General features: G+C 40.0%; 1 protein-coding gene across 1 annotated transcript in view; it reads right to left on the bottom strand.

Annotated features, from left to right (window-relative positions):
- Positions 1-22: 22 nt before the first annotated feature.
- Positions 23-20,768, bottom strand: part of TNIP1 (TNFAIP3 interacting protein 1) — a 58,165-nt gene continuing 37,419 nt past the window's right edge. Inside the window, exons 11-18 of the mRNA XM_075856148.1 lie at positions 20,354-20,485; positions 19,724-19,852; positions 19,028-19,156; positions 10,948-11,073; positions 9,034-9,099; positions 5,089-5,268; positions 4,920-5,010; positions 23-4,285 (exon numbers count right to left, since the gene is read on the bottom strand). Of these exons, the coding sequence (XP_075712263.1) occupies positions 4,242-4,285; positions 4,920-5,010; positions 5,089-5,268; positions 9,034-9,099; positions 10,948-11,073; positions 19,028-19,156; positions 19,724-19,852; positions 20,354-20,485 (897 nt within the window). The 3' untranslated portion in view covers positions 23-4,241. The remainder of the gene's footprint in view (positions 4,286-4,919; positions 5,011-5,088; positions 5,269-9,033; positions 9,100-10,947; positions 11,074-19,027; positions 19,157-19,723; positions 19,853-20,353; positions 20,486-20,768) is intronic.

Raw genomic sequence — 20,768 nt, 5'->3', positions numbered from 1 at the left:
ACCGTAGAAGGAAGAACTCAAATTCGCTTGAAAAAACCCTTTATTAACATATATGGATTGCGGCATTTTAGCCTTCTATTATAAACATTATATATAACATACAGGCATCTGAGGCTTTTACAGGTAGTTAAATGCATTGTTATATTTTCCAACAGCAGCGTATTGTACAATCATTAATTTAACATCGTTTTTTTACATAGTTCACAATCACATACAATCCGATGTGTCCTAAAAATAAAAGTACATGTATCGGTTAATGCAGACATTACAAGTACAAATTTAAAAGCTACATCAACTTTTATTAAAGCCCAATGCAGGAACACTTATTATTTGTCCCCAGACTGAGATGGAATTTGCACCATGATGGGCTTATCGATTTTTTTTTTTTTCTCATTTGCTCTGCTTCTGTCAAAGATTCATGGTTACAGTGTCTGTCTCTTAGGAGACCAAGCTATTAATCAAGAAAGTGACACTCAAAAGAGGAATCTAATGCTAGCTTTGCAAATAGTCTATGAGTTGTTTTTTTTCGACTCAATGTTATATTTTTCCGCCAATTTAATGTTTCTCTATGTTGAATATATTAATATTTTGAACTTAAATGTAGCTCCCAACCATCTTCCGAAGTTAAATGTGACTCACAAGGTATAAAGGGTTGGGGACAGGTCCTCCATGGGATATCCTCAATTCAAGATCTGTTAGGGGTACTTTAGATGCCCAAACAAGTAATATGGCGTTGGCCAAACTATCTACCATGTAAGAAAATTAAGCTTTGATATGGACAATACTAGCAATTTTTGTGCCCCAGTTTTAATATGTCCCTTGAAGGGGTTATCCGGCAAGTATATATTTTTTTTTAGTAGGGGCTGGGATTGACGATCCAGTGCGGTCTCTCTGGCGGCACTCCAGGAGGTTGTTTACATGCACCTAGCATGGGACTGCTGCAGCCAATCCGAGGGCTCAGCAGCCACATGTTGTATTTCTGGCATTATGGCAGAAATATTATTAGTCACCAGTGAGCCCTACTGAGCCCTCTGTTTACATGCATTTAACCACTGCAGCCAATCAATCACCGAGAGTGCCGCTGGAGCGACATTGCTGGATTGCCGGGGGGGCAAGGATAGGTAAGTATTGCTTTCTTGGTTTATTTAATTTGCAGTCCCTACTAAAAAATAAATTTACTTACTGGATAATCCCTTTAATGTGCACATGGATAATTGTCAATTTGTGGGTCCACGGGTTTTGTGCTGGCAGTGTCTACTAGATGAAATGGCGATCACAAGTCTGCCAAAATTACTCTAAAGAACTCTTATGAGATCAGCCATTTTTCCCTCCCAAAAACCTCAGATCATACCGGTCTTTGGCTGCAAGGCAACTGGCTGCAGCAGATGCCCTCCCTTACTGCTGTCTGTAGTAGGAGACTATTCACAATAAACCTTGTTCCCCTCATGGATTATGGAAGGGATCAGCAGGATCTTCTGTTCTACATTTGGATATCTTCTAGAATTCAGTAGATTTACTTGCTAAATAAAGATGATCAAATTGATCCACCTGGGTCGTGATTGGCGTGCTACTGTGATGCATTTGTTTCACATGTTTGAGGTATGCTTTTGGTTTATTGAAGAGATTGATAGCCAGGTCAATCTGTCTATTGTGTTTTATGGGCTAGCTGACCAGGCAGATCAGCAATATGGGTGGATTGATTCACTCATCTCGATTTTAAAATAAAATTATATCAATGAATCAAATATAATAAACAAGATGGATGAACGATTCACAAAAAATTATGCGCTCCCCTTTGATACAATTGCATTGATGTGGAACTCTTACAATTAAGAACAAGTTTTAAAAAAATTATGATATGCCACTTTAAAGATTCAAAATCCTAGTAACTCTGTAAACATGTTGCTTTCTGACCTCCATATAAAACACATACAAGATACCTTTATATGTTGACAACTGGCTATTCCATATCAGCTTACGTGGTGAGATCTTTCTGTTATATCTTCTGCAAAGAACTACAAACTGGATAAGATTTTGAGGAAATGGTTGGTATTGTCCAAAACTTCCAAAATTCTTTGCACATCAATGAACCCAATGACCCACTAGTCCACACCTTCCATCGAACCCATCAATCATGGTTTCTTACATTATAAAACGATCTTTACAACAACTCCTTATTCCTCTTACATAACACACACATGCTTTACACCATTTTAATCCCAACTTGTGGGACATTAAGTCCTGCCCAGGTATGTCCCCAAAACAGCATCAAAATACTTTATATTTTTCCAAAGCCCTGACCTTCTACAATCCGGTTCTTGGGATCGCAAAGAATGTTGGCTGGAGAGGTTACACCCTGTCAAGAAGACTTCAGCCATGCTCAACAATAAGGTGAAGCCCTCAATGTTTTTGGTTTAATTGGTTTCCTACTATCTAATCTCCAAGGCCTAGAAGGCAAAGCAGTCCATGTACATTATGTATACTGGAAGGAGAAAAGTGGTCCCTTCTAAAGAACTTGCACCTTCCTCAAGACCAATCTCTAGGCTTCCAAGTTAACCGAGAACCTTCATTCTTGGTTGGTCTAGCCACTGGCTGCTTACAGTATACAGGCTATACGCAAAATAATGCAGGATCTTATTATGTATCATGTAAGTTTAGCCTTTTAGGCTTACAGAGCCATGTCAAAAATATGATATCTGCCTTCAACATAGCATTTGACATCCGTAAAATATGAGAATTTTGGCTCAAATTAGTTCATTTTCCATACAATTTCATCAACACTAAGCACAGATCAGCACGTCTCCTATGCCAAATGCCTTGGACACACTAGTCCACATATCCACCACTACGTCGAGAAGATATTGCTTTTTCCCGGCTTCTCTTTTCCGTTTTACCATTAAGAACTCAAAACTTTTTTTCCAAACATAATTTTCTAAGCGAATCAGTCCAAATAATTCAGCCTGTGCATAGAGAACACCTCGAAAGCGGGATCAAAACGTAGGTGTTACTAGCGGACAGCAATCATCACTGCGGGACGATAGAAAGGGCTGGTAAGCCGCAGAAACTGTACAATTATTTCTTCTAATCCTCCCTACAGAGAAGGTAGGACGTGCTCACTGATGCTTTTAAGCACAAACAAATCTTTCTATGATTCATGTTGGTAAAATACAATTATATATATATTTAAAGTGAACCTGTACTATTTATTACACACTTGGTATTCATTGTATATTATCGCTACTGTGGCAGTTGCAGGAATATTGGGTTTTCTTTTCCCTCCCCTTAATTCAAAATATCTGCATTTATGATTTTGGCCCAGTCCTATTGATACATTACAGGAAGGAATGAAGAGTTGAGGGGGACAAAAGGAAGGATTGAAGAGAGATAGAGGGGGGGAGAAAGGGAGATAGAAAGGAGGACGGAAGGATTGAAGAGAGATGAAGGAGAAAGGAAGAAAAATATAGAGGAGGAAGGGAAAAAAAAGGAAAAAAGGAAGGGAGTTAAGAGGGTAAAGGCAGGGAAAGAGTAATATGATGGAAGAATTGTAGAGAGATTAAGGGGTAAGGAAGAGAAATAGAAAGGAAGGACTGAAGAGCGTTACAGGAGAAAGGAAGGAAAATATAGAAGAGGAAGGAAAAAGAAGGAAGGAAGAGAGATAGAGGGTAAAGGAAGGGAAATGGAGAGGAGGAAGAAAGATTAAAATATGGAGGGGAAAAGAGATGAGAGAGAGAAGAAAGGCTTGAAGAGAGGTAGAGGTGAAAGGAAGGACTGAATGGAGATATGGGGGGGGGGGGAGGAAGCAATGGAGATTAAGAGGGAAAAGGGTTGAAAGGACGAGATCGAGAGACAGAAAACGAAGATATACAGGGGAAAGAAAGGAAGATAGAAAGAGAGATTGAAGGAAGGATTTAATTATATTGGTTACATTGACAAAATCTCTTGCATTGAGGTAAAGAGTCTAATAACACAGAATATTACAATTTTATTTAATTAAACATATAAACAAGTGTGTGCCCTATCCTCCTACAGTACACCTAAGGATAGGCTAGTGATGTGTATGCATGCTCCATATATCCAGATACTGATCTAAGCCATCCCACTGTACTCCGTCTGGCCATGCCCGACCTGCTACTTCTCTTCATTCATATGGCTTAGGAATCTCAGGCTGTGTGTAATGATCTCACACCTAGTCAGGTGGAAGTATGAACATTAGTAACTATCGGAGTCTTTTCTGCAGATCCTCAGGTTTGCCTCTGAGAATTCGTAGCTCCTTTTTTTGGACCATCTAGAATACAATAAACAATATGTAAACACGGTTAATTTTGAAATTTTCATTACCCCCACCAATGCCAAAATGTTCCTAATATTATTAAGAAATTTACACAGGTAAACTGGCGTCAATTGGGAAAACCTAAAGCCAATCAGAGCACCACTAGAGGGAGCTTACTGCGTACATTTATACATTAACCTCTTAATAACCAGGCCTTTTGGGCCTTAATGACCAAGCATTTTGTTTTTCCTCACATTCCAAGAGCCACCATTTTTCTTCGTCAAAGTAGATGTATGTTTTTTGCAGAACAAATAATTTATTCAATTAGCCTTTTATAAAAAAAAAACCATAAAACAACTTTGGGGAGAGAATGCAGTAAAAAAAAACAGCAATTCCACCATTGTTTTTTTCTCGTTGTTTGCCATGCGGTAAAAATAACAGGTTAACTTTATTCTATGGGTTGGTACAAACAATCTTTTTTTTTCACTAGGCGACTTGAAGCAGCAATCGCTTGTATAAGGATTTGGAATACTTGACCAGTTCATTACTTACATATCTCAAAAAATCGTGCCATGGAACATGCTGTGATTTTAATCCATGAGGCCATGCTTCAATTCTTACTCCAAACGCCATAATATTTACTACTTACCAGTCTCTTTCTTTCTGGATTTGGGGATCTCTGTTCCTTTTGCATTGTGAGGTCTCGGAGGGGCGTTAGTGGCTCTCCACTGATATGCCGGCTGTAAATAGAGATCATTAGAACAAAAACAAGTGAGGGATTAAATGAAGAGAAAACAAGTGGACTGTTGGGAACTCACCGGTGTAGAACTTGGGAGATTCTGAACTTTACTGTGCTCCGGACCCACAACTGGGGGTGGATAACAGATTGGCCAGTCCTCATATCCTGGGTAGATCATGGCAGGTGGACTGTAAGGATACTGGTATGGAGGACAGGTCGCTCCCATATGATGATTTATGATGTATCTCTCTCCCATAGCCTGAAAACAAAAGAAAATAGGGGTTAATTTAGATAAATCAGCCTTGTATACGCCGGTATCACACATATAGAGCTTCAGTGTCTATTGAAGCTAGATATCGATTCAGTTGTCAAAATGTCTGCGCAATGGAAGACGGAAATGGCTACAACATTATCCTATGTGTCAGGTAGGGATGAGAGACACAATTTTTTTTTAAAAATACTTTAATCCAGCACTTTTTTCCTCTACACATAACTGCAATATAATAATATGTCTCAGTAGGGAGAACCATTTAAGAAATTAATTAATAAGTAAAGTCATGGTAGATGATCTTGAGTTAAAGGGGTTTACCCACGAGGGGCATTATCGAACATATCCACAGGATATGTCATAAATGTCAGATAGATGAGGGTCACACCGCTGGGGCCCCTAAACCCCGTTCTACCTCTGTGTTCTGGCCGATTTCCGACCATGAAGGACGCGGTTTCCATAAGCCCCATAGAACTGAATGGTAGCTACGGAAACAGAGTAGCTTACATGCTACGTTGCTTCTGTAACTGCCATTCACTACTATGGGAGTTACAAAAATAGCGTAGCTCAGCGATTTACACAGTTTCCGTAACTCCCAACCATGTAATCAGTAAGCGTGAGAACAAAAAGCTAGAACGGGGTTTAGGGCACTCCGTTCTAGAGAAAGGTGCGGGTACCAGAGGTGGGACCCCCATCTATCTGACATTTATGACATATCCTGTGGATATGTCATAAATGTCCCTTGTGGGAAAACCCCTTTAACAATTTATTTTAGGTTTTCTTCCTAACGGCACTTTACCAGCTCCTATGGCAACCAATGTGTCTCTATGGTAACAGACTACCATAAAACCCTTTCTAGTCTGATCCTGATGTTATGTGTTACTCTCTTATCTGTCCCCTACTTCCTGCTAACATTCTTTCGGTAGGTTTGCAAGTAGTAGAGAACTGATGGAAGTATAACTCAAACCACATATGGTGACACATTGTAGTCTGTTACCATAGAGACACGTAGGCCTGCAGAGACTCTGGACACACAAAACGGTAGGACATTTTTAATTAAGACTATTTGCAAACCCGATTCAGTTTTTATTTTAGATGCGCTGGAGCAGTGGTTGCAAAGGTGTACATACATACAGAACTATACAGGGTGACTAATATGCAAACTGGGCGAGGACTATTTTATATATCAGTATAATACTGTACATGCAGAACCCTGCTCCGTAGGCGCACCCATACACTCACTAGTAGTTTATGCCATATCCTAGGATGTGGAGAGGGTTGGGCTACACTTGCTTTATCAGTGCACCCCACTCCAATAAGGCTGTGTTCACATCAGCGTTGTGTTTCCGTTGAGGGGTTGTGTCGGAGCTTTCCGTCGGGGGAACCCCTCAACGGAAAGGCTAATGGAAACCATAGCTTCTGTTTGTATCACCATTGATCTCAATGGTGACGGAAACATCGCTAATGGTTTCCATTTGTCACCATTCCGTAAGGGTTCAGATTTTTTGACGGAATCAATAGCGCAGTCTACTGCACTATTGATTGCGTCAAAAAAACCTGAACCCTTTCACAACAGTGACAAATGGAAACCATTAGCAAAGTATCCGTCAACATTGAGATCAATGGTGATACAAACAGAAGCTATGGATTCCGTTTGCCTTCCAATTGAGGGGTTTCCCTGACGGAAAGCTCCGACACAACCCCTCAACGGAAACACAACGCTGATGTGAACTGGCCCTAAGCTGGTTGAGGATACTGGAAATATCCTAGTATTTCTACCATGCAGGTGTGTCACCACCCAACACTACTGTCAGGTTTTTTTCTTTTCAAAAAGCATTTTGGGTCATTAATCTTGTGGATTTATTTAATGGAATACTTATTTTTTCATTTGCATATTTGCACTTCCAGTTATCTCCACTCCAGAGTTTCAAAACGGACGTATTAAACCTATGACAAACACTCAGTAGCGGAGCAACTACTCGAGCAGACATAGATGGAAAAAAATGAATAGCAATTAGTGTTCTGTCAAAAAGTAATTGTAGCAAAACACTATGATTTAATTAATGCAGCAGGATGACGCAGGCTTAGTGACTCACTGCATGAATCAATACGTTCTTGTGTAAACGAATAGAAGTCTGGCCTATCGCTTGTAAAGATTTCTGTTTGATGGTTAGATTAATCTTCCATTCAATGAGATTTTCAGTGGTATGCACGTGCATTTAAAGAGGCTCTGTCACCACATTATAAGTGCCCTGTCTCCTACATAAGGAGATCGGCGCTGTAATGTAGGTGACAGTAATGCTTTTTATTTAAAAAAAACAATCTATTTTCACAACGTTAGGAGCGATTTTAGTTTATGCAAATGAGCTTTCTTAATGCCCAAGTGGGCGTGTTTTTACTTTCGACCAAGTGGGCGTTGTACAGAGGAGTGCATGACGCTGACCAATCGGCATCATGCACTCCTCTCCATTCATTTACACTGCACTAGCGATATAGTTATATCACTATGTGCAGCCTCATACACAAGCCCTAACATTACTACAGTGTCCTGATAATGAATACACATGACCATCCAGCCTGGACGTCATGTGTACTCAGAATCCTGACACTTCTGAATCTTTTTTTGTGAGATTCCGGCAAGTGAAACCAAATCTCACGAGATTACGGAGCTAAACGAGATTTCAACAGAGTAATCTCATTATCACTAGAGAGATTTAATGACAAATGACATCGGTATTGTACTGCTGGAGGCCTAGATAAGGAAGGATAAGGAAGGATAATAACAATATACAATATACATAAAATAGGGCTCTGTATGCATCTACCCCGTCCCTCACTGGTCTCTGGGGGAGGCTGGACTTCATATCTTTCTGTAGACTGTATGAGTCTATGAACACTTTTCTGACCAATGACTCCTATTCATTGCTGCTGCCATAAAGCACAAACACCCTGCTGCACTCTCTACAGACAATGCCATAAGGAAGTGTGTGTCTTCAATATAGCCCACCAGGTAAGTTTTTAAAACTAAAAAATAAACATTAAAAATATAATAATGGATTGTCCGTTCCTCCCGCTCCATAATCCACATTTATTGCCAAAATAAAGGACTTTTAACTAAATCTGCGTGAGTGCCGCTCGTTTTCCTTTCTACCTCAGTGTTTGATGACTTTGACCATGTGTCTTTTTGCGGAGCACCACCCAAAGATGTCAAAGGCATAACGGATGTCAATAGTGTTACGTAATGAATGTCTTCTCCTTCTGATTTTAGACAGGCCATTTTTACATACACTTTAGGAGTTAACAATGGTTATCCAAGCATCCAATTAACTGGTTAATGGTGGTTATAGTTCACTTCAAACTAGCAAATATTAACCCACGTGAAAAGGAACTAGTGCACTGACAGTAATAAAAATATATTGAATGATCCCATGTGTGTTAGAGGGCAACAATGTACTAAATCAGCAGAATTGAGGTTCATTGGTTCTTCGTAGAAAATGCTGAGATTTCCTGTAAGCATCAAAGTAAACACGGTTTATGGTTGTGTAATTCCATGCCTCATGTGTCGGCCATTAGAAACATTGATGCCCAACACGGCTATTACTGGTGTAACAATGAGTTTGTCCAAAAGATTAATAGAACCCAATAGTTGTTTTTTTTTCGTTTTTTTCGTTTAGAATATAAACAAATTCCAAATACAAATGGAAAAGTAACAGAACGAATAGAAAATAAGCTAACCCGATAGTTTTCCCATATTACCTGTGGTTTTGATAGTTCACGTGCATTTTCGCTCTCTCTTCTTAAATCTTCCTGACAAGACTGCAGCTAAAACAGAAATGAATACAATAAACACCACAAAAAGATATGATGCTCTAAATAGTTCTGCTGCAGCTTTTAAAGGTTAAAGGGAACCTGTTACATTGAAAAAAAAAAGTTTTGTCTATGGCCGGCAGGTTATAGAGCAGGAGGAGCGGAGTAGATTGCCAAAGTTTTTAGAGGAAAAGATTCAGTGGAACTTGTAATTTATTGATCTCAAACTTTGCTCATTCTGAGTCTAGGTGTCCAGTTGGAGGTCCTACACAATTACAGCTATCTCTGTATGCAAACTTATACAGGGAAGGCTGTTAATCATTGAGTAGGACCACCCACTGGACTCCTTAGCTCCTCTTGCTTTACAACATGATGCCTGCAGATAGAACTGTTTTTTCAACGTGACAGGCTCCCTTCAAACGAGGGCAAATTAGCTCAAACTCCTGAGGGGGCCACTAAAATCAATGTTAGTGTTAGGAAACGTCTGTCACTTTAAGTTGTCATGACTACTAGCCTAGCTTCTGGGCCGAGTTGTAAAGCCCATCTCATTTCTCTGTTTTCATCCTATCAGATTGTGGGGTGGAGTATTTAAGTCTGGTCAGTTCTTTCACTGTTGCTCGTGAATTTCTGTGTGTATGCAAGTATCTCATCAAGCTCCTGGCTACACCCTGTATCTCCTGACTATTTGGATTCTTAGAACTGGATGTCGGCTTGTCGTCTTTAAATGAACCCTTTGCTCTCTGATTTGGACATTCTGCTCGCGGCTGGTTTTGACCTCTGCAACTCCTGGTATTCCTCTGTTTACGGATTTGGACTTACAGCCTTTCCTGGTTAGTTATTATCTTTGCTGTTTACCCTGTCTGGTGTCCATTCTGGCATTGCCTGCATTGCACCTCCTCCTGTCCAACACTGTATTCTGTTAATGCAACTTGCGTTCTATGCAGCCAAATCCAACCTGCCTTGCGGTGGGCTCTGGTGAAGACCATAGAGTAGCCTTGGACTCTGCTGATCAGGGTAGTGACTGACTTGAGGTAGGGGATTACCTGCATGCTTTATCCAGTCTCCAGCTGCTTTTGGAGAATCGCTTACAGAGAAATTCCATAACTTGCACTCTGGGGAATAGCACAACTAGTGATTCCATTACAGTTAGTTCTGTCAGATTTCCAGTAACGGATATCTCTGAGTAGTATCAATGGGCTGTAAGGGCTCTATGGAGCCCTTTCATTGTGGAAATAATTTAGTAGGTACATAAGAAGGGAGTATCAATGCAGGATAAGACTACACAGGTGGTTAACATGGAGACATATAGGTCTGCATAAGAACTATGTATAGAAAACGGTAGGATATTTTTAATTAGGACTATATGCAAATTCACAATTTTTTTTAGATGCATTGAAGCAATAAACAATAAAATGGTTGCGATAGTAGACCTTCCCTTTAAGCTCTACTCTCAGTGTAATTTAACGCCTCAATCCTCCCAGTCTGGTATTTTTTTTTTATCTCGGCCCCCATTTGAAAAGTACACTTGGTAAAAGGTAGAGCTGGTAATCTTCTTACTCGGCGCTATGTTTCTGAACTATCTCCTCCGGTCCGGCGCTATGCTTCTGAACTATCTCCTCCTGTCCTGGCTACCGTGACATGACTGCCCGATTCCTACATCGTCCCTTTAACTATACATTTTTATGCGATGTTCAATGTGAGTCTCCTAGGACTGCGTAGTAAAAGTGACTTCCATACAGCAGATGCTGTATTAATCGGGTAGTCACAGTGCGGTCATGTGACATAATGGCGGCAGGGTTCTGACGAGATACATAAACCCCCCCATAAATGCTCCCATAGACTGGAATCAGAAAGAATATTCACCTTAGTGTTGGCCTGGGCCAGCTGTGTTTGAAGCTGCTCCATCTCTCCTTTCAGGTCCTCCTTCTCCTCATTCATACGTTCCCGATCGCTGCGTTCCCTCTTAAAGTCTTCTTCAAAAATGGCCACCTATAAACAGGATATAATTAGAATATTGAGACAGCCGCATTTTGTTTTCTAACAAATGACTATTACGGCATAGCGTAACTTTAACTTTTATTAGAATTACATTTTTAAGTTCAAAATTCTGTGCGGACGAATTTCATAATATATCTTTATAGGGGTCTGTGTTTTTTCTGTTTAAGAGCTCCAAATACCCGGCTTCCGTTCCTTATTATACAGCTCCCATTGAACTCAATAATAAATCCAACTTCAGTAGGCTCCCCCTAGTGGTGGCTGCAGGAGGCCAGATTTCTATAATTTAACTCTATTTCTGTGTGAAGGGAAGCGGAGGGATTTGTATTTCTGGAGCTCTGAGTCCTATAAAGATATATGATGAAATAATTAATACAGAACTATGGATTGTAAAAACAAAATTATGTTTATCTTAGGAAGTATACTCGGATCAGTGGAGGTCTGACCGCTGAGACCCCAACAATACCACAAACTGAGGTGCCTGTTCTTGGCAGAGAATTAGTAATGCTCCATTAAAATCAATTAAAAATATAAAAAAGAAAACTATAAAATAATAAGTCTGCTGAGCGGTCTCTGTATGCCCATTGATAACAGAAATGGAAGAAAAAACCAGAGGAGATCCAGCGATGAAGATGTAAATAGGAAGAACTAAGTTTCCATTTTATTTAAATACAAGAACAATGCTTGAAAAACACCAGGAGGAAAAGACAAGGTGGTGATATGCGGCAATAGATAGCCTACGCGTTTCAGGCACTGGCTGTGCCCTTAATCATGGCTAAGTCGAGAAATGGAGTCATACAATAACATAGAAAACAACATAGCACGGCCCAATTGCCCAAATAGAGGAAACCTGGGCCTAGTGCAGTTATTTGAACCAATGGTGGATTGAAACTGATGCATCTTTCTGCGCCAGTGACTTAAAATATTGGAAGGGTCATCCAGCAGTAGGAGCCAGGGTAAGCAGAAGATTACAGGTAAGACCCAGCTCCAAAAAAAAGAGAGTCTTAAGATATACAAAACATTAGAAATATTACCATACACGATGGCCATTTATATGTACTAAGCCACGATTACTTAAAAATCCACAGGATTAGGAAGATTTAAAACCATTTAATTCCCAGCGGAACAGATTACACAATACAAGTCTGTTTTCGTGCTAGGGGTCAATGATATATTGTGCATGAAATATAAGGGTTTATCAATGATCTGTCCAACTACGAGACTTCTGATCCCAGTTCTTTCTAAATCCTTTAAATCCGTGGATTATTGACATATACCTCCACAAAGAAACCACACACAAGTTATTAAAGTGCTTGATAACAGGATTATTTCCGTGGCATAGAGCCCTGTATTCACGGAGCATGTCTTATGCATAATAAAAAAAAATGGAGTGCGAGTGCTTGGTCGGTCTATAGTGTATAGGCAAACCGTATATAACATTATAATAACCACTACAGACTTAACAAGAGATAAAAAGGTAACAGGACGAAAATGGAAAGGAGGCGATCATCCACCAGGAACGGGGAAAATCTATTGGAAACACAGTCACAAAGGCTTCATTGGGCTTTCTGGGACTAAATTACCAGGATACACCATCAACGTTTCATCCGTGGGGATCCATCCCCCCTGAGACCCATGCGATGACATTGATGGCTTCAGGATAAGAAATTTATGTTTTAGTCCCAGAAAACCCCTTAACGCCATCCTCTGCGGATGTGCGGTATAACAATATTGCTCAGGAGCAGAGCCCAGACCATACGTGGCTGGTGCCGGCTGTTTTATACAGCTGACACAAGCCTACAACAGCCAGGATTGGAGAGAACGCTAATCCTAGCTGTTTAATCCCTCCAATGCGGTTGTCAATAGCGATGGTGGCATCTGAGCGGTTAGACAAATCTGGGACTCCCTCTGTTACCCAATTGCCCTGCGAGCTGGAGTGCCGATCGGCTGCCATGGCATCTGGAGGACTAGTGAAGGCCTGCTTTCTGTGTCATACTATCAAGCCTGGACTTAATAGTAGAGCACAGTAGAAGGCAATACACTGCAATACCAAAGTATTTCAGTGTATTGAATGAACGATCTAGCAATAAAGTCACCAAAAATAACTAAAAAAAGTGAAAAAAAGTTTAAAAACATAAAACAAATACAAATCAGTCAATGTTAAAGGGGTTCTTCACTACTGAACTGATGACCTAGACAGCCAATACATCATCGGTGCGACACCCGGACCCCGCACCGTTAAACTGCTCTGGCTATCTCCGCACACCGGATGTTATGGCCCATTATGTACGGAGCCGGAAGCAGTTGGATCCATACAGATCATAGCGGCCATGCTGATGAACTGCAGTACGGCAGCTCAGACGCTCTTCAGTGGCCGGAGCCAACTGCTTCCGGCATGTAGGTTCGGTGCTCGGAGGCAGCCGGAGCGACTTAACGGTACAGGATCTGGGTGTCGGACCCCACAGATCACGTGGATAAGTCATCCGTTGTCCAGTAGTGGAAACCCCTTTAAAAAGAAAAACCTTTTCCCTTTTTTTTTACATAATTTTAAAAAAATAAAATAAATAAAAATAATTCATATGGCTTCATCCGTAAAAGTCTGAACTATTAAATTGTCACATTATTTAATCTACAGGATAAACCCCATAGGAAAAAAAATCATAATGGCAGAATTGCTTTTTTTTTTGTTCATCTGTCTTCCCCAAAAATAAAATAAAAAGTGATCAAAAAGTAATATTTAGATCAAAATGAAAAAAGGGGGTTAAAAGCCACAAGTCGCCCTGCAAAAAAACAAGCCTTCACGCAGCTTCATTGTCGGAAAAAAAAAGTTATGAGTCCCAAAATATGGCGAGTAAAGCACATTTTTGTTTGGACACATTGTTTTTATTTTGTAAAAGTAGTAAGACATAAAAAAACTATAATAAATGTGATATCACCGTAATCTTACGGACCTACAGAAACCACTTAACATGCAATTCATACAGCACATTGAAGGCGGTAAAACCGGCTTTTTTAATTCCCCCCCACAAAATATTTTTTTACCTTTCTTAGTACATTATAGGCTACATTAACAAAAATTTGACAACTCGGCTCGCAAAAAAACAAGCCCTCATAGAGCTAGGTCATCAAAAAAATAAAATTTGGAAGGTGAAGATAAAAAAAACGTAAAAGAAAAAAATTAAATTGGCCTGGTCATATAGGTGCACTTCAATATATTTTTTACACGTTTACTAAATAATTTTAAAATTGATGCTCTATTCTTAGGATGGGCCATCAATATTAGGTTGGTGGGGGTCCCTCTCTCGGCACCCCCACCGATCAAACATTTGAAGGGGCCGTCACAGCCTCTTCATTGTATACATGGATTACATGTTCGTTCGTACCTGCATAAGCCTTTACATTGCAGCACTGTCCCAGTCACTCCGAGAATCGGACCCCCTCCGATCTAATATTAAACCATCAATTTTAAAACCCCGGATAACCCCTTTATGGGAGGTAAAATAAATCTGCAGATTATAAAAGTGCAGCGTGAAATTCATTCATTTTATGCACTAAGCATACAAAAGACTCAAGTTATTACAAATCCAAATCATTTGGGGGGGTCAAGACCGAAACGAATCATATCATTTAATACTAAGCAGGATGATTAATAGTCAGTAGAGATGATTCTCCTCGTACTCGTCCACCTGCCAAACGAATCATCAGAATTCATCTGCATCACCGAAGACCAAGAACCTTCAATAACCTCTTACTGGAACTTCTCTTATATTAACAAAAGAGGAAATGAAGACGTAACATGTGGATCTGCTGAAATCATTTTAACCCCTTAGTGACCAGCCTATTTTAGGCCCCAATGACCAAGCAATTTTTTCAGTTTTTCTATAGTTGCATTCAAAGAGCTATAATAGAAAAAAACAAAAACTGAAATTCCGCCATTGTTCTATGCGTGTTAAATTGACGCAGTTTACTGTGTGGCGTAAATAACATGTGACCTTTATTCTATGGGTCGGTACGATTACGGTGATACCTCATATGTAGAGGTTTTTTTTTATGTTTTAGGACTTTTGCACAATAAGAACACTTTGGAACTAAAATGATTTGTTTGGCCCAAACCCTATCAGAGAGACCCATGATGACGGCGAGAAGAGCTAAGAACTTGAAGGATTTTCTTGTTACAAGTCATTATGTTCCACACCAGGTATCTCCTTTTGGGTCGCGGGGACCTAGAAAGGGGTGTTATCCTTGTGGGGACTGTAGAGCCTGTGCGAACATCTGCCGGGCAACTAACTTCTCCTCAGCTGATGGAGCACGACAGTTTGACATCAGAGAATATATCTCATGTAGCACGACACATGTGGTATATCATGCCACATGTGGGTGCTCTAAGATATATGTAGGACTGACCTCCAGAGCACTGAGAATTCGCACAAGAGAACACGTGCGCGATATTTTGGGGGCTAGCGAAGTGGAGGACTTAACGCAATTAAAAACTATACCTAGACACTTCAAATTGTATCATGACTCTAACCCCAAATCATTCTCAGTTAGGCTGGGTTCACACGACCTATTTTCAGACGTAAACGAGGCGTATTATGCCTCGTTTTACGTCTGAAAATAGGGCTACAATACGTCGGCAAACATCTGCCCATTCATTTGAATGGGTTTGCCGACGTATTGTGCAGACGACCTGTCATTTACGTAATTTACTGCCTCGGCAAAGAAGTGCAGGACACTACTTTGCCACGTAATTTGAGCTGTTCTTCATTGAACTCAATGAAGCACAGCTCAAGATTTACGAGCGTCTCAGAGCGCCTCGTAAATTACGAGGAGGAGCATTTACGTGTGAAACGAGGCAGCTGTAAACAGTCTGTCTTTTCACACGTAAATGCCTCTCATCGTGTGAACATACCCTTAGAAGCATCGACAGAGTTAATTGTGGCATCAGGGAGGGGTAATGTGAAGAAAGTGTTGACTCAAAGGGAATGCAAGTGGATTATCATGTTGGGATCGATGACACCCCAGGGACTGAACGAAAATCTCAGTTTTGTTCCATTTCTGTAATCTCTACCTTCCATCGGCTTTTACTTGTTAGTAATTATATGTTGTCTTGTATGTGTTTTTTATTAGGTACCGTGGTCGTTACATAAAGTGCCCTTTGTTCGATATTTGGAATAGGAGTGAATCGCCTGAATTCCCGTCTCGATACAGGCGATGATATTGTGTTTTAGATAAATGTGGATATTCTGCCTCACCATTGTTAAGTGTTCCATGTCCAGTCACGAAACTGAACATATAGGCGTTATATAAACCATTCTTGAACACAACTGGTTAATTATAAATACATAACCACGAATGTATGCTCATGGTTTAAGCATGTCCTTCTAGAATAAGTAGATTACGCTATATGCACATAACTACTATATATATATATGTCATTAATCACTTATCACTTTTTAGTATATTCGTTTTATTATAAATTATATAAATAACTGAGATATATATTTATTCTGAGTGTACTTAGGTCAGAGTTAGTGTATCTCCGTGTATACAAGTAATTATCACTAATTTGCATATGGATGTTAGTTTGTTTTTCTTTTCCCGTATAAATCTATATGGGTAGTTATCGTATAATGGGGTGTGTAGTACCCCTTAATTCTTTGAATTGTACGTCTGTACTTGCCATACACGGGTCTACTTATGTATATAATTTGATTATATATTCTTCTATTCACTATTTATACACGGTTTTATCCATGTGTATATTTTGATTATATATTTTTATATTCACCATTTATTTGGGGTGTTTTTTGGCACATTTATTTAATTTTGTCACTTTTGTTATATTCTTATTTCACAATATCATCGTCTCTGCCTTGATTATCACAATTTTTGCTTTATACGTATTTCACCTTTTTACATATATAGCGCATGTAATATGGGAATACATAAGTCTGAGCATATATGAACATCCCTGGAGATAGAGAAGCTATAACTTATTCCAGACACAATGGTTATATCTTGGATGTTGTGGGTAAGATGGCTATTTAGATCGTTATGAATTGACGAAATAGTCCACATTGATACACGATATGGAGGCAATAAACCAATACACATAATCTCATTCACTCACATTCTCTACAATTGATGTGGTGCGCATGCTCGTTGCGGCGACTGCTGGCGACGCTTTCCCCCTCCGTCTCCAAGGGCGCACTGCGCATGTCCGGAACTCCTGTTACGCGTCAGGGGCCTGGATGTGTGCTGCCGTGCCTGGAGCCGGAAGTGGGGATTGCCTCGCTTCCGGTTGTTCCGGCGAGGATGCGCCAATGCACATCATATTGAAATACCTTTTCATCCTTGGTGGACTATATAAGGGCTGCTAAAATGAGTACATACACACATATTCCCCTGAGGAAGCACTCGTGGCGAAACGCGCGTCGGGGTTTATGCGGAGGAGCGGACACCGCTAAACATTTCTTTCTGCTATCTATGGGTAAGGCTGCTGTTATATACATTACTCCTATATGCACTGTCACTTTATCTTACTCTCTCTCCCTTTGCTGACTAATATTGAATATATTTGCAAAGTATATATACTGGAGTTGGGAGCATTTCCCATTGGGAGGGTAGATTAATATTTATTCAAATAGACCTTTTTTTACAACCAGCAATACCCATTTAACAGAGTTAGTTACAACTACTATTCGCTCCGCTGTTCTTACTAGAGTCTTGTCTTTGTATATTTTAACATTGTCTGTAATATTTGTTTAATAAAAAGCTAAAGTTTTACATATTAATTGGCTTCTAATGCTCATTTTTTGTTCTCTTGTGTATGGTTTGTTTTTGCATCGTTGCTTTCCAAGAACCGTAATTTTTTTTTATTTTTCGGTCAATGTAGTGATTTGTTTTTGGCTTGTTTTTTTTGCAGGAAGAGACATAGTTTTGATTGCCACTGTTTTGGGGTACATTGGACTTATTGATTAACTTTTTTTATGACATTTTTGGGGGGCAATGGAAAATAGCAATTTCGCCATTGTTTATTGCTCTTTTTTTTTTATGGTGTTCACCTTGCGGATTAAATGACATATTAACCTTATTGTTTGGGTCATTATGGTCGCGGCGCTACCAAATATGTGTACTTTTATACACTTTTACTAAATAAAACCACTTTTTATGGAAAAAAATTAATTTTTTTACTGTCATTTTTATTAATAATTTTTATTTCCCATTTATTACTTCTTTTTTTGTGTCCCACTAGGCGACATTACTAAGCGATTTTTAGATCGCTGTTATAATGCTTTGGTATACTTAGTATACCAAAGCATTATTGCCTGTCAGTGTAAATCTAACGGGCTAGCACAGTCCGTAAACTTCGATCGCGGCCATTGGAGCACGAGCCCGGCTGTCATCAGACAACCGAGGCCCCGCTCCAGCCTGCACGGGACACCAGTGCAGGACTTAGACTGGGCGGCCGTGAAAAGGGGACGGCCTAGCCTAAGGCCCCTTAGTGACCGCCGTGAAAAGGCGTATAAGTGGTCACTAAAGGGTTAAGATGCAATACACAGTTAATGATTCTGAGACTATACCCAGCCTTAAAGGGAACCTGACAGGTTAAAGAGGAACGGTCACCCCTCCTAATATGTCTATTTTAGAAAATACTTGTATTCCCCATGAAATAACAAGTCTAGAACATATTTTCTTAGAACTCTGCACTGTGCCGTCCCTCTGTTAGTCCTCCTAGAAATGTAAGAATAAATTGACAACTGGGTCAATACACAGTCTTACTCTGTCAGCTCTGATTGGACAGTGTCAGTCTGTGTAGGGACACACCCCCAACTGGTAACACCCAGTTGCCAATTTATTCATACATTTCCTTGGTAAGGCAATAGAACTTGGGGGCATCAGTTTTTTTTAGTTTCTATCAGATTTTGAAATAGCAAAGGGAAGTTACCTGTTGTTTAAGCAGATCAATCTGAGTAAGAAGTTCTTGGTGCTGAAGGAACCCGGTGTCTTCTGTAGAGGTGGTGAAAGATGGAGAACGTGGTCCAGACCCCTGCAGCTTCAGAGCTTCTTCTAGTGCCTGTGAAGACAATGAGGCTTAGGATGTATTCACACTGCGTCTCCAGTGTACATCATAGGTATACGTCAGGGAGGATTTCACAATCTAAACCTCTTACAGATGCCTCTGTATAGGCAAAGAGTGGCATACGTCACCCACAGGCTCCAATTATACAAAAAATCTGTACAGCGTGGTATACATTTTTTACTGGATACCTCTGTATAGAATACAATTTTCGGCTACGCTGTTCCATGCAGTTGAAATAAGGTATACCGAAGTATACTGGCACCACAGATGACAAGAGGACACTCTTTTGGCATCCGTTGGGTGAATGGGGCCCTATGGACAGGTCTTGGCGCCTACACTGTAGACGCAAAGTGAATATATCCTTAATTCAGCAAGTCTGGGCAGGTGTTCGAAACGGTCACAATTGAGGACATAAGAAGTCCTAGAACTGATCATCACAGGTCGTCTCCCTCTGGTGGATCATTTAGGACTACAGCAGGGTTTAGTAACTGGGTATCTGTTGCAGTGGTGCAGACCAGCAGAACATAAAATATACGTCATACAACAAACACTAAGAATTACTTTATTCAGTCGGCTGATCTCTCGCTCCTGGTATTCCCGCTGTCTGCTGGTGGAGCTCAACTGGTCATGCAGAATCTTCTTCTTTTGCTTCAGATCTCTTATCTCAGACTCCAGCTTCTGAATTTGTGACTGTGAAGGAATAAAAAGAGGCATTTTAAAGGAAATATACAGGGCCATTACAGCACAGCAAGACACTCCGCGTAAGAGCCCTAAGCACTTCACTTCTGTAAAGTGAACAGTCTGGTTCCTAGGAGAGTTTAATTGCGTATAAGCCAAATACCGAAAGGAGGCTGAGGCTGCACTACTGAGATCCTGAAGACAACATGTGCCTTCTTATCTCTGTCAGATGCAGTTGGGTCATGTAGATCTTGTTCTGCCATTGGTAATTGGAATCAATACAAGGTCACACATAAAAATATTAGCACCTGACAGAAATCGCAAGAGGACATGTAAGCATCAGTAGTGCAGCCTCAGGCTTGCAACGTTAAATCTTCATACCTCCGCATAAAAGAGATTACCAATTTTTTTTCACATTAACATTTAGTACAGGTATAACATATCCCTATATAATGCTCAGTTATGAGGGTGCCCCACCTCAGAGCACTGAGATACTATATAGGCCACATTTACCTCTTTTTCCTCTATTTTGTCTCTGGCTAGAAGAAGTTTGCGGTCGAAGTCCCTCTGCTTTCGATCTCTTTCAGTCTCCTGCTCACTCTCAGACTTCGCAGCTTGAGAAAGTTTCTGACGTAGAGATGTGATCTATGTGGAACAGTTTTGAGACATTTTAATAAGTTGTTGATTAAGGATTCATTTTTTATATATTACAGAATTGACATCATTTATCATTTTTAACCCCTTAGGCAACAAGCCCATTTACGCATTAAGGAGCGCAAGAATTTTTCAGTTTTTGCCTCCCCGTCTTCCATCAGCCACAACTTTTTTAATATTATAACTAGAATGCTTTTCGAGGCCTTGTTATAGCTGGATGAGTTGAAGATTATTTAGCCATCATTTTGTACATATAAGCTGGCGTTTAATATAT

The sequence above is a fragment of the Rhinoderma darwinii genome, chromosome 3, assembly GCF_050947455.1.
Source record: "Rhinoderma darwinii isolate aRhiDar2 chromosome 3, aRhiDar2.hap1, whole genome shotgun sequence".
Taxonomy (NCBI): Eukaryota; Metazoa; Chordata; class Amphibia; order Anura; family Rhinodermatidae; genus Rhinoderma; species Rhinoderma darwinii.
This window is presented reverse-complemented; position numbering and strand designations above follow the sequence as displayed.